Here is a 15,607-nt window from a genome sequence, read left to right on the forward strand (position 1 = left end):
ATTCTACATTCCAGAGAATTCTACCAAATAATTTTCCCAGAAAAATGAGCAGCTCACAATAAAAAAATCACCAAGTACAAAAAGCAAGTCCCAATAAAAACAGAATTGGTGAAAGAAAAGCACAAAAGTTTTATATTCACACAATGGAACTACTTGAAGAGAGAATTATCTGGTCAGACAAAATATAGAAATAACTATACTTATGATATTTAAAGATACAAGACAAGTTAGATGATATCCATGGGAAAAACAGAAACAAAAAGAATGACAAAACAGATTTTAATATAAAACTACAGAATCCCTAAAATGAGAAACACAATCACTGAAATTAAACTCAAAGGAAAGATTTAATAACATATTAGATACAGCTGAAAAGAGACTCAGTAAATCAGAAGATAAATTAAAAGACATTAGCCAGCACAGAGTAGGAAGGCAAGGCGGAAACCTCCTCCCAAAAACACATAAAAGAAGAAATTACAGCAGATACAATTAAACCTGGAAATAAGCTGAAGACTGCAGACAGAGCTACCTACATCTGGGGAAGAAGAGAAGGCCACACAGAAAAGGGTAAAGTGGCAGAGCCACAATCAAGCAGGACCCAAACCCTTCCCCCCATCCCAGCCCACAAGTAAGAGGATCAGAGTGGGAAGGGGATAGGAGCCCAGGAACTCTGCACACTGCACACCTGGCCCTGGAAATCTGCTCCGGGAGCACAAGTCCACATTACACTGGGTCCCGGTGAATAGCAGAGCTGGACACGAGGGACAGGAGTAACACTCTGGGAGGCTGAACCTGTAGCTGCATATGGAGGACTGGCATGCTCCACCAGTCCTGAGATTCAAAGCAGAGGTGGAACTTTGAAAGTTTACCAGCAGTTGGGGGGAGGAAGTACCAGAGAGGCTGAGGGTTGGATGGAGTTCTCTCATCAGAAGGGCAAGTGGGAGATACCTCTCCAGCCCTCCCTTGGCCCAATAGGTCAGGAACTCTCAGGAGCCCCAGATGCTCCATCCCACTTGCTGGCAACTCAGTTCAGAGGTAGCTCCATGCATACACTACTAGCCGACCAACCCATTTGGCTCAGCAGCAGCATCAGACTTTACTACATGGCAGGCAGAGGGAGACTCTCCAAGTTTCGGCCCAACTTGGGAGACACCTGCAGCAGTCAGCTCAGAGAGCTCCTTCCTCCCTGTGGGTGTCCAAACCTAGTGGTGCACATACTGTCCAGCCCCAGAGCTGCACAACAGCCCCACCCACTCATTTAACCATGAAGCTTCACCATCTTTGCAGTGCAGGTAGAGGGCAGCACTGCCCTCAGAGATCCCAAAAGAGGCCTCTGCTCTGATCACAAATGCAGCTGAGACAACACACTGGCACTACAGACTCAGACCACTACTGGTACACAGAAAGGCAGCCCTGCTCATTGCAAAACAACAGCAACTGGGGCTCCCACAAAGTAGAACCAGGCACTGAAGAGTAAAGAGTTTTGAGCTTCTGGGTACCACAGGACAACTCTTAAAAAGCTATTACTCTCTAGGCCAGGAAGCATAACAGCATGACATCTAATACAAAGGAAGAAACACAGAAACCCTGACAAAATGAGGAGGTGAAAAAATTGTTCCAAACAAAATTGCAGGACAAGATACCAGAAAGAGGGCTAAATGAAACAGAGATCACCAATCTTCTTGATAAAAATTTCAAAGTAAAAATCATAACATGCTCACTGATTTACAGAAAAGTATTCCAGATCTCAGGAAGGACTTCAACAAAGAGGGAGAAGACCTGAAAAGAGCCACTCAGAGCTAAAGAAAACAGTAACTGAAATGAAATTTACAAAGGAGCGAAAGAATAGCAGATTGCTGCAAGTAGAGGAGACACTCAATGATATGGAAATTAGAAAACAGGAACACAACAAAGCTAAGGAACAGCGAGAAAAAAGGATCTGTAGGAACAAAAAAATGATAAGAACACTGTGTGACCAATCCAAATGAAACAATATTTGCCTAACAGGGGTACCAGTAGGAGAAGTGAGAACAAAGGGATAGAAAGTCTCTTTGAGGAAATAATTGTTGAAAACTTAACCAATATGGGGTAGGAATTAGACATTCAGGTCATGGAAGTACAGAGAGCCCCTAACAAAAGGAACCCCAGGAAGACAACACTAACATATACAATAATTAAAATTGCAAAGATCAAGATTAAGGAGAGAGTACTGAATGTAGTCAGAGAGAGAAAAAAGATGAATTATAAAGGAAACCCCATCAGGCTATCAGTAAATTTCTCAGCAGAAACTTTATAGGCCAGAAGGGCACTAGTGGCATGAAATATTGAAACAGAAGGACCTTCAAAAGAATCCTCTACCCAGTCAGATTACCATTTACATTTAAATCAGGGATTAAATAATTTCCAGATCAACAAAGGCTCAAAGAATTTATAACAACTAAACCAACCTTACAGGATGTGTAAAAGTGACTGCTGTAGATGGAAATGTTCCGAAGGCTAAACAGCTTTCACCAATGAAAATAAGCCCACAGTAAAGGTAGTAAAGCAATTAATTATCAAGCAAGTATGAAATTAAAACAAAACAAAAGAAGCAAAATCAACTATACACTCATCAGTCAAGAGATACACAAATACTGCAAATTATGACATCTAATAAATAAAGTGTGGAGAAGGAAGAAGAAGAAAAAAGTACTTTTAGATTGCATTTGAAAGAGAGCAATCAGCAACTTGATATAGACTGTTATATAGTAAGGAAACTATCCTTGAACCTTTGGTAACCACAAAACTAAGGCCTATAATAGATACACCAAAAAATTTAAAAAGAAAAATCCAATCACAACACTAAAGAAAACCATCACATAACAAGTTAAGAGTATAACAGAGAAAGAAAGAAACAGAAAGGAGTTATAAAAACAACCAGAAAACAATTGATAAAATGGCAATAAGTATACATCTGTTGATAATCACCCTAAATGTAAATTGACTGAATACACCAATCAAAAGACAGACTGGCAGAATAAAGAAACAAGACACATCTATATGCTGCCTAAAAGAGACTCATTTCAGACCCAAAGACATACAAAGACTGAAAGTGAAGGGATAGAAAAAGATATTTCATGCAAACAATAGGGAGAAAAAGCAGGAGTAGTAGTACTTTTATCAGACAAAATAGATTTCAAAACAAAGTAACAAGAGACAAAGAAGGATACTACATAATGATAAAGGTGTCAGCCCAAGAAAAAGTGAAAAGACCTGTACTCTACAAACTCTAAGACACTAATGAAATTAAAGAAGACACCAATAAATGGAAACCTATCCCATGCTCATGGATAGGAAGAATAAATATTGTCAAAATGGCCATCCTACCCAGAGCCATTTACAGATTCAATGCAAGTCCTATCAAAATACCAACAGCATTCTTCAATGAACTAGAACAAATAGTTCTAAAATTCATATGGAATGACAAAAGACCCCGTTTAGCCAAAGCAACCCTGAGAAAGTACAAACCGGTGGGATTATGCATCCTGACTTCAAGACTTACTTCAAAAGCCTCAGTAATCAAAACAGTATGGTACTGGCACAGGAAGAGACCCAAAGATCAATGGGACAGAATAAACCCAGGCATATAGGGTCAATTAACATATGATAAAGGAGTCATGAATATGCAGTGAGGAAAAGACAGCCTCTTCAATAACTGATGGCAAAACTGGACAGCTACATGGAAGAGAATGAAACTGGATTATTGTCTAACTCCATACACAAAAGTAGAGTCAAATGGATCAAAGTCCTGAATGTAAAGTTATGAAACCATAAAACTCTTAGAAGAAAACATATGCAAAAATCTCTTGCATCATAAGTATTAGCATTTTTTTCCTGGATACCTCTCCTCGGGCAAGGGAGACACAGTGAAAAATGAACAAGTGGGCCTACATCAAACTAAAAAGGTTCTGTACAGCAAATGACATCATCAGCAAAATAAAATGGCATCCTACAGTATGGGAGAATACATTCGTAAATGACTCACATGATAACAGGTTAACGTCCAAATATATAAATAACAAATATGCCTTAACACCCAAAAAGCAAATTAACTGGATTAAAAAATGGGTGGAGAATCTGAACAGACACTTCTCCAAAGAAGAAATTGAGATGGCCAACAGGCACATGAAAAGATACTCCACATTGCTAATCATCATGGAAATGCAAATCAAAACCACAAGGAGCTTTTACCTCACACAAGTTAGAATGGCCACTATCCATAAGAAATGATAAATGTTGGTGAGGATGTGGAGGAACGGGAACTCTCCTACACTGTGGTGGGAATGTAAATTGCTATAACTGCTGTAGAAAGCAGTATGTAGGTTCTTTAAAAAACTAAAAATAGAAATACCATTCAACTCAGTAATTCCACTTCTAGGAATTTACCCAAAGAAAACAGAATCCCTGATTCAAAAAGATATAGGAACCTCTATGTTTATCACCACACTATGTTTGTAATAGCTAAGTTATGGAAGCAACCTAAGTGTCCATCAATAGATGAATGGATAAAGATGTGGTACATATTATACAATGGAATATTACTCAGCCATAAAAAGAAAAAGAAAAGAAATCTTGCCATTTGCAACAAAAGGATGGATCTAGAGGGTGTTGTAAAAAAAGCCAGGCAGAGAAAGATAAATACCATAGGATTTCCATTTATTTTAGAATATAAAAATAAAGCAAAACGTAATGAACAAAACAGCAGTAGACTCACAGACACTGAGGAGAGACTAGTAGTTACCAAGGGGGAGGGGTTGGGGTGGCTGGGTGAGAGAGGGTGAAGGGGATAAAGAGGCACAATAATTTGTAATCACAATATAAGTTAGTCATAGGGACAGTAGTACAGCATAAAGAATATAGTCAATGTCTCTGTAACATCTTTCTATGTTGATAGATACTAACTGCAATAGCGGGGGTGAAGATTTAATAATATGGTTAACTGTTGAACCACTGTGTTGTACATTTGAAACCAATATAAGATTGTATATCAATGATACTTCAATAAAAAATAAAAATACAATAAATAAATTTGACGGTTAAAAAAGAAAGAAAAAAAAATTAGCCAGCATGTAATACAGAAAAAAAAGAACAGATGGAAAGAAAGCAGGATACAGAAGAATGACTGACAAAATTTGAAAAGTTAAAATATATTTAGCCAGAGTTCTAGAAGAGAAAAAGATATATCAAGAGTTAATGGCTAGAAATTTTCCAGATGCACTTTCTAAAACTCCTTAAACCTACTAATTTTCCAATTGGTCCACAGGTGGATATATCATACTGAAACTAGAATAAAAAGGATAAAAAGTCCTTGAAATTAAAAGAAAAGAACAGATAATCTACAAAGATGCAGCAAACACATTGGCACCTGAAAAGACAAAAGAACAGTCATTTCAATGTGTTGAGGGAAAGATAACTGCCAGCCTTGAATTCTATATCCAATAAAAATACATTCAAAACTAAGGACAAAACAAAAACAAAGACCAAAACAAAATGAAAAACAAAAACAAAGTTTGCCAGCCTCTAACTCAAGAAAAATTTATACATGAACTTCCAACAGAATGGAAATAATCCCATAAAAGTTGTAAGGTGCAAGTAGGAACGAATAGCAAAGAAAATAGTTAATATGTAGGTAATTATAAATTAACATAACTATTCAAAAAAATTATGAAGTTAAACAAGAGACAAATAGAACAAAAAAATAACTAGCATTCTACTCATGATGATGATAGAGTTCAAGTGTTCTAAAATCCTTGTAATGACTAGGAAATGGTAAAAATTATTTTATTAAATTTCTATCTTGAGAAAAATGTTTATTGTAATTACCAGAATAAAGGAAGAGAGAGAGAATGTTTACATTGGGAGAAGAAAAGTAATACTAGAATTTACCCAAAGGAAAGCAAGAAAGGAAAAAAAGACAGTAAATATAGATGGAAAAACATCACACTATTATTTTGATGACATGACATTTCTAAAAATAAAGATACAGGGTAAAAGAATGAAAAAACATATAGCAGGTAAATTCTAACCAAAAGACACCTAGAATATCCACACTAATATCAGAAAAAAAATGAAAAGACCATAAAGAGAAACAAGCATTACTAAAAATACAGTCAACTTCAGATAAAAGATTTAGTTCAGAGTAGAAAAAAATTTATTTCTGCATGTATCTAATGTCAGATCTACAAGAAATAGACATATAGAAATATATATAGAAACTATATACACAGTTAGGTACTTTTCATTTATTTCTCTAAGTAGCTGTTGGAACCTGGTGACATAAGAAGGGAAAAAAATCCAGTAAGGATGTACCAGATCTGAAATGCAGGATAAACAAATGTGACCTAAAAGATATGTATAGATATGAAAAATATATGCCTTTCAAACATATGTGGAACATTTTAAAAATTATCCCATATTGAGCCAGGGAGCAAGTGTCAAGAAATCACAAAGATTTAAAATCAGAGATCAATTCTATAGTCTTTTATATATTTAAAAAATACATAATCTGTAATGTAAATTGTTCCACAAGGAAATCTCCAAGCCAAAATAGTTCTACTGTTAAACTATGTCAAATATTGAAGGAAGAAATAATACCCAATTTTATACAAACTCTCCAAAAGAATAAAAAAGGGTCAAATTTTTATTTTTTGAATCCAATATATTAAAATATGGAACTTATTACAAGAAAGGAAAATGACAGAACAGTTTCTGTCATGATCAGAATTCTAAATAGCTTAACAAAATTTTGCAATTAACTTGAATGTGGTTAATTGGTTTGACCTGAATGTAAGACATGATTAGCATTATATTTGAATTTAAATATAAAAGTACCAAATTAGCTTCAATTAAATTGTAGCTTATCTAGAAATTAAATTTAAAGTAAACTTACTAAAATTAGTTTAACATGACTAAAAGTTTAGTACAAGATGTAGTACTTAATACATCAATGGTAATATTGGCATTTACCTGTTGCTGTCTTATCACGAAATTCTTCAAGTTTTGTCAAAGTTACTGAAGTGAGCTGTGCTAGATTTACCTCTTTTGGAGGTCTGAAGAATTCCACTATACTATTCACTGTTTTCTGTTAAAATAAATTTAACATGAGGCACAAACTCAAAGCAATTTGAAGTACATTAAAACTTAGGAATAAAAAAAGTGCTTACTGCATCATATATCATTTCTAAAGGTTCAGCTTCTATGATGCACCTTTGAGCAACAGTTTCATCTAATGGATTTATCTCAAAAACAATTTGGAAGAGTGATGTAGCATCATCCAGTGAAGACAGGAGGCGGGGTTTTGTTGAATTATCTGGTAAGCCAGTAACATGAAATGAATCTATTTTGGTTTCAAATCTGCATGAAGAAAGATAGGAAAAAAATCAGCAATCAATACAATTTTAAAGTATTTTTTAAAAATGAAAATAAAAAAATTAATGAAAGCAATTTCACCTTGCATTTCCTGCTGCTCCATTATACTTAAAGAAAATATACAACTATTCAATCTGAACTGACATACATTAATTCGCAAAGAACCTTATTCACACACTGATTTCTATATTAAAAAGCTGTATGATTAGGGGATCCTATTTCCTAGTGAAAGGAGTTTGGAAGTTACCATTCTGTATTAACATGAAAAAGCTGAACAAACTGAAAAACCAACAACTCTTCTTGGATATGTAAGAAGGGAAGACACAGGGCAAACTGCTGCCCACAGATTGGAGAGACACAGGTGACCATAGCGAATCACAGCTTAACATAGCAAAGATTCATAAAAGGAAACTACCATGGATACTAGTGCTGAAGTTGGAAAACTTGAACTATGATGAACTGCTGGAGACTCAGTGGACAACTCTGAGTTAAAGACTCTAGAGAGACCTAGTTATAGGGAAGCCCCATGAATTTTATACCTCTGGAACTGGACCAGTTTCCAATTCCAGCAAATAGTGGAGAAAAATTTTCTCATTTTTCAGGCATGGAGAGGGGAAAAGGGATCCTTTAAAAATATTCCAGAGCACTTTTCTCAACAAGGTCTGCCTTATGGAGAAACTAGTCAATTATGGCCTAACCTGATGGAGTATTATCAGAGCCAAAATGATCTTGGTAAGGGAATCACCTAACTTTAGTATGTCTACTATTTCATATGGAACAAGAGAAATAGCCAACTCCAGCCCAGTCTAGTCATCCTATCCCACCTAAGAGGGGGAAGAAAAAAACTGAGAAATTCTTAAGTTCATGGTCCAGAAGCACAGGCTCATTAAAAGACAGAGAGATAATCACAGGATACAGAACTATTCCTCTTTTCCCCCACATCTTACAACCATATTACTGAAGACCTATTTACAGCAGTTCCTTTTATTCTGTACATCATGTTTGGCAATCAAGAAAAAAATAACAAGACATATCAAAAGGCAAAAAACACAATTTGAAGGGACAGAGCAAGCATCAGAATCAGACATGGCAGGGATGCTGGAATTCTATAGCCAGAAATTTAAAACAGTTAATATGCTAAAGGATTTACCATTAGGCAGCACACAAGAACAGATGAACAATGTAGGCAGAGGGATAGAAATCCTAATAAAAATAAAAAAATAAATGCTAAAGATCAAAAACACTGTAACAAAAATGACTTTGCAGCGTGCTAAGAGACTGGACACAACTGAGGAAAATAATCTCTGAGCTAGAGAATATGACAGTTGAATCATAAAAATACAGAAAGCAGAGAATAGACAAAAAAGAAAAACAGAAGAGAATATCCAAGAAAAGTGTGACAACTATGCAAGGCTTACCATATGAATAATCAGAACACCAGGAGAAGAAAGAGAAAGGAAAACAAGAAATATCTGAAAGAACGACTGGTAATTTCCCCAAATTAATAATGTCAGACACTAAACCACATATCCATTAAGTTCAGAGAACACCAGGCAGAATAAATGCCAAAAAAAATTACACCTCAGTGTATTTTCAATCTATGGAAAGAGTCATCTACAAAGGAAAAATCCTGAGAGACACCAGAGGAGAAAATGCATTACCTATATAGGAGCTAGAATAAGAATTATATCTGCCTTCTCAGAAACTATACAAGCAAGAATAAAGTGTAGTGAAAATTTTAAAGCATAAGAGAAAAAAAACAACCAACATAAAATTCCATACCTGTGGAATTTTTCTTCAAAAGTGAATGAGAAATAAAGACTTGCTCGGACAAACAAAAATTGAGGGAAATTGTTGCACATGACCTGCCTTTTGAGAAATATTAAAAAAACTTACTTAGAAAGAGAATACATAAGTTAGAAATCCAGATTTTATATAAAGGAAGCTCTGAAGAAGGAAAAGTCAAAGTAAAATGAAAATTTTTATTCTGCTTTTTTTAATTAAGCTGATATGTTCAAAATAATAGTAACAATGTATTGGACTGTGTGCTTAAAATTTGTGTGTGTGTACATATATATGTACACACACACATATGTGCTTATGCATGCCTATATAAGTGAAATGAGTAACAGCAATGACAGAAGGGACTAGAGGAAGAATTAGAATACTTTTGCCATTATAAGGTACTCATACTAACTACAAAGTGATATAGTGTCATTTGAAAGTGACCTTGAATCAGTTAGTTGTAAATGTATACTGAAAGCTCTAGGTAATCACTAAAAAAAGAGTAAGGGAGAAAAAGCTGTATCATATGCTAAGAAAGAAGAGAAAATGAACTCATATAAAATGTTCAATTACCACAAAAGGCAAAAAAGACATGGAAGGCAAAACAAAGGGTAACAAATAGAAAACATCAATATTAATGTTAAGACAATGAGAAGACAAGCCACAGGAAAATATGTGCAAAAGACACATCTATAAAGGACTATTATCCAAAATACACAAGGAATTCTTAAAACTCAACAACACAATTAAAAAATGGACTAAGAGACATTAACAGACACCTCACCAAAGATGACATACAGATGTAAAATAAGCATACAAAAAAATACTCTACATCATACATCACCAGGGAAATGCAAATTAAAACAGTGAAGATAATATATACCTATTACGGCCCAAGTCAGGAATACCGACACCACCAAATAATAGCACAGATGTGAAACAACAGGAATTGTTTTACATCACTGATGGGAATGCAAAGTGGTATGATCAGTTTGGAAGATACTTTGGTGGTTTCTTATAAAACTAAACCATAGTCTTACCATATGATTCAACAATCATACTCCTTGGTATTTACCCAAAGAAACTGAAAAATGTATGTTCACCAAAACTTGTACATGAAGGTTTGTACACAACAACTAAAACTTCAAGTAACCAAGATGTCCTTCAGGAGGTGAATGGATAAACAAGCTGTGTTATATCCAGACAACAGAATGTTATTTAGGACTAAAACCAAATGAGCTCAAAAGCCACGAAAAAACAGAAAGAAGTTTAAAAGTGAATACTACTAAGTGAAAGAAGCCAATCTGAGAAGGATACATATTATATGGCTCCAACTATATGATATTCTAGCAAACATAAAACTATGGATATAGTAAAAAGTTCAGGGTGGGGCAGAGGAGAATGAATAGGGAAATCACAGCATCTTTAGAACAGGGAAAATAGTCTGTATGATACCACATAACAAACATAGCCTTACATATATATCCAAACCCACAGAATATACAAAAGCAAGAGTGAATTGCAATGTAAACTACGGACTTTGATTATGATGTGTCAATGTGGGTTCCATTCTTTTCAAAAAATGTACTGTTTCTGATTAATGATGTTGATAACAGAGGAGGCTATGCATGTGTGGGGGTAGGAAGTATATGGGCAATGTCTGTACCTCTCTCTCAATTTTGTTGTAAACCTAAAATTGCTCTAAAAATAAATAAATAAAGCCTTAAAAAAAAGTTAATGGAGGAATGTTATCACTGAAAATGGCAGAGTAAGTTCTCAACAAACAAGTGCTGTGACAACTGAAAAATGTCATACAAAAGAAGGAAGCTGGACTAAATAAGATGGCAGCATGAGAAGTAAGGCAGAAACCTCCTCCAAAAACTACACATAACATGAAAATACAACAAGTACAACTAATCCTGAAAGAGTGACCAGAAAGATGACTACAACAGACAGCCTACATCTGGGGAAAAGGGTAAAGTAGCAAAGCCACAATCCAGCAAGACCCAAGCCCTCTCCCAAACCCAGCTAACCAGCAGAAGAGAAACAGGGTAGGGAGGAAGTAGAAGCCCAGGACTGCTAAACACCCACCCCTGGAGATATGCACTGGGAGCATGAACCCACATTACATGGTGCTCTGGAGATTAGAGGGGTTGAAAAGCAAAGAGAGGCAGAATACTTGTAGAGATTAAGATTCCAGCTGCTTGTGGAGAACAGGTACCCACAACCAGACACTCTGGGACAAAAGAAAGGTGGGCAAGTTCAAAGACTTCCCAACAGCAAGAGGGATGCTAAAGGAGCAAGGATTACACAGAGCTTGCTGCTCAGGAGAGAGAACAGGTGGAATTGTCCCAGAACACTCAGCCCAGCAGATAAGGATATTTCAGGAGCTTCATGTGCTCCATCCCCCTGGTTGGCAATGCAACACCAAGGCCACCCATTGCAATATGCAGAATACCGCTCCTTGCTCCTGGCAGGCAATGGTTAATAAAACTGCTGCCCTGGCATCACACCAGGCCAGCAGGAGGAAAGCCCTGACTATGGCAGCTACAGGGGCATAGCACAGAGATCCCTCCCTGCGTGCTTAGCCCTCTGGCCCTGGAAGTGGAGGCAGGCACTGCAGCCAGGAAGTAGGAAAGAGCTCTTTCCTCCTGGCAGGCACTGGTGCTGCACGCCTGCAATACCCGTCATCACTCCAGGGGCTGGGTAGCTCCAAACAGTACAGCTTCTGGGCACTACAGAGCACCACCTACACAAAGTTATTATTCCATAGTAATCATTAGTAATATAAAATGGCAAAAGAACCTGGTAAAACCAAAAGCCCTTAAACACCAGAAAGAGGACTAAGTTAAAACTAAAATCATCAATCCTCTTGATAAGGATGTCAAAATAAAAATAATAAACATGTTCAGAGAGCTACAGAAAAATACTTAAGACCTCACGGAGGACTTCAAGAAAGTGACAGAAACTTTGAAAAGTAAAGTATCTGAAATGGAATATGCAATGGAGGGATTTAAAAGCAGATTAGATGAGGTAGAGGAGATGGTGAAGGAAACTGAAATTAGAGAAGAGGAATACAAATAGAGGCAGAGAGAAAAAAAGGATCTCTAGGAATGAAAGAAAATTAAGAGAACTGTGTGACCAATCCAAACAAAACAATATTTGCATTATAGGGGTACCAGAAGAAAAAGAGATAGAAAAAGGGATAGAAAGTGTCTTTAAGGAAATAATTGCTGAGAACGTCCCCAATCTGGGGAAAGAAACACTCTCTCAGGCCATGGAGGTGCACAGATCTCCCAACACAAGGGACCCAAGGAAGACAACACCAAAACATATAATAATTAAAATGGCAAAGATCAAGGACAAGGACAGAGTATTAAAAGAAGCCATGGAGAGAAAAAAGATTACATACAAAGGAAAACCCATCAGGCTATCATCAGACTTCTCAGCAAAAATACTACAGCCCAGAGGGAGTGGCATGATATATTCAATGCAATGAAGCAGAAGGGCCTTGAACCAAGAATACTCTACCTGGAAAGATGATCATTTAAATTGGAAGCTGGGATTAAACAATTTCCAGATAAGCAAAAGTTGAGGGAATTTATTTCTGACAAACCATCTGTACAGTGTATTTTAAAAAGACTACTATAGATTGAAGTGCTCCTAAGGTTAAATACCTGTCACCAGAGAAAATAAAACCACAGTAAAGGAAATAGACTAATTAATTACTAAGCAAATGAAAAATTAAATCAAGTACCCACAAAGTCAGTCAAGGGATACACAAAGAGTACAGAATATGATACCTAATATATAAAGAGTGGAGGAGGAATAAAAAGAAGGGGGGAAAAAAGAACCTTCAGGCTGTGTTTGAAATAGAGTAATAAGCAACTTAGCTTATAAGATGAAGAAACTGCCCTTGAACTTTTGGTAACCATAACTCTAAAGTCTGCAGTGGCAATAAGTACATATCTATCAATAATCACCATTAATGTAAATACACTGAATGCATCAATCAAGAGACACAGAGTTACATAATAAATTTTTAAAAAAACGAGACCCACCTATATTCTACCTATAAGAGATTCACTTCAAACTCAAAGACATACACAGGCTAAAAGTGAAGAGATGGCAAAAGATCATGCAAATAATAGGAAGAAAACAGCAGGAGTTGCACTACTTCTATCAGACAAAATAGACTTCAAAACAAAGAAAGTAACAAGAGACAAAGAAGGACATTATATAACGATAAAGGGGTCAGTCCAATAAGAGGACATAACCATTATAAAGATCTATGAACCCAACATAGGAGCACCTACATATGTGAAACAAATATTAACAGAATTAGAGGAGAAAATAGAATGCAATGCATTCATTTTAGGAGACTCCAACACACTAATCACTCCAAAGGACAGATCAACCAGACAGAAAATAAGTAAGGAGATAGAGGCATTGAACAACACATTAGAACAGATGGACCTAACAGACATCTACAAACCCTCCACCCAAAAGCAGCAGGATACACGTTCTCCTCAGGTGTACAAGGAACATTTTCAAGAATAGATCATATACTAGGCCACAAATAGAGCCTCAGTAAATTCAGAAGGATTGAAATTCTTCCAACCAGCTTCTCAGACCACAAAGGTATGAAGTTAGAAATAAATTATGCAAACAAAACAAAAAGGCCCACAAACACACAGAGGTTTAACAACATGCTCCTAAATAATCAATGAATCAATGACCAAATAAAAGCAGACATCAGTCAATACATGGAGACAAATGAAAACAACAACTCAACACCCCAAAATCTAGGGATGCAGCAAAGGCCATTCTAATAGGAAAGTAGATACCCATACAGGCATATCTCAAGAAAGAAGAACAATCCCAAATGAACAGTCTAAACTAACAATTAATGAAACTAGAAAAAGAAGAACAAATGAGGCCCAAAGTAAGTAGAGGGACAAACACAATAAAGATCAGAGCAGAAATAAACAAACAGAATCAATGAAACCAGGAGCTGGTTCTTCAAGAAAATAAACAAAATAGATAAACCCCTAGACAGACTATCAAGAAAAAGAGTGTACATACATAAACAGAATCAGAAGTCAAAAAGGAAAAATCACTACAGACACCACAGAAATACAAAGAATTACTAGAGAATACTATGGAAAATTATAAGCTAACAAATTAGATACCCTAGAAGAATTGGACAAGTTTCTAAAAAAATACAACCTTCCAAGACAAACCCAGAAAGAAAGAGAATATCTGACAGACCAATTACCAGCAATGATATTGAATTGGTAATCATAAAACTACCTAAGAACAAATTCCTGGATCAGATGGCTTTACCACTGAATTTTATCAAACATTTAGTGAAGACCTAATACCCATCCTCCTTAAAGTTTTCCAAAAAAGTAGAAGAGGAGGGAATACTTCCAAACTCATTCTGAGGGCAGCATCACTCTAATACCAAAACCAGGCAAAAACACCACAAAAAAAGAAAATTACAGACCAATATCCCTGATGAACATAGATGCAAAAATACTCAATATTAGCAAACCGAATTCAAAATACATGAAAAAGATCATACATCATGATCAACTGGGATTTATTCCAGGGATTCAAGGATGTTACAATATTCAAAAACCCATCAACATCCTACACCACATCAACAAAAAAAAGGACAAAAACCACATGATTATCTCCATAGATGCTGAAAAAGCATATAACAAAATTCAACATCCATTCATGATGAAAACTCTCAACAAAATGGGTACACAGGGCAAGTATCTCAACATAATAAATGCCATATATGACAAACCCACAGCCAACATCATACTTAACAGCAAAAGGCTGAAAGCATTTCCTCTAAGATTGGGAACAAGACAAGGATGCCCACTCTCCTCACTTTTATTCAGCAAAGTACTAGAGGTCCTAGTCACAGAAATTATAAAACACAAAGAAATAAAAGGTAGCCACATTGGTTAGGAAGAAGGTAAACTGTCAATGTTTGCAGATGACATGATATTGTACATAAAAAACCCTAAAGAATCCACCCAAAACTACTAGAACTAATCACTGAATTCAGCAAAGTTGCAGGATACAAAATTAATACACAGAAATCTGTGGTGTTCCTATATACTAATGGTGACTTAGAAGAAAGAGAAATCAGGAAAACAATTCCATTTACAATTACATCAAAAAGAATAAAATACCTAGGAATAAATCTTACAAGGAGGTGAAAGACTATACCCTGAAAACTACAAGATACTCATGAAAGAAATTAAAGAAACACCAGTAAATGGACCTCTATCCCATGCTCATGGACAGGAAGAATTAATATTGCCAAAATGGCCATCCTGCCTAAAGCAATCTATAGATTCAATGCAATCTCCATCAAAATGTCAACAGCATTATT

The 15,607-nt window shown here is 35.9% G+C and overlaps 1 protein-coding gene across 5 annotated transcripts in view; it reads right to left on the reverse strand.

Annotated features, from left to right (window-relative positions):
* The window catches only part of VPS13A (vacuolar protein sorting 13 homolog A), a 236,372-nt gene that overhangs the window by 161,758 nt on the left and 59,007 nt on the right, over window positions 1-15,607 (reverse strand). For all 5 annotated transcript variants that reach the window (XM_036893494.2, XM_057498558.1, XM_036893497.2 and 2 more), the window contains 2 exons: window positions 7,203-7,392; window positions 7,006-7,120 (listed from right to left, as the gene is read on the reverse strand). In XM_036893494.2, the coding sequence (XP_036749389.2) occupies window positions 7,006-7,120; window positions 7,203-7,392 (305 nt within the window). The remainder of the gene's footprint in view (window positions 1-7,005; window positions 7,121-7,202; window positions 7,393-15,607) is intronic.

This window comes from Manis pentadactyla, chromosome 3 (assembly GCF_030020395.1).
Source record: "Manis pentadactyla isolate mManPen7 chromosome 3, mManPen7.hap1, whole genome shotgun sequence".
Taxonomy (NCBI): Eukaryota; Metazoa; Chordata; class Mammalia; order Pholidota; family Manidae; genus Manis; species Manis pentadactyla.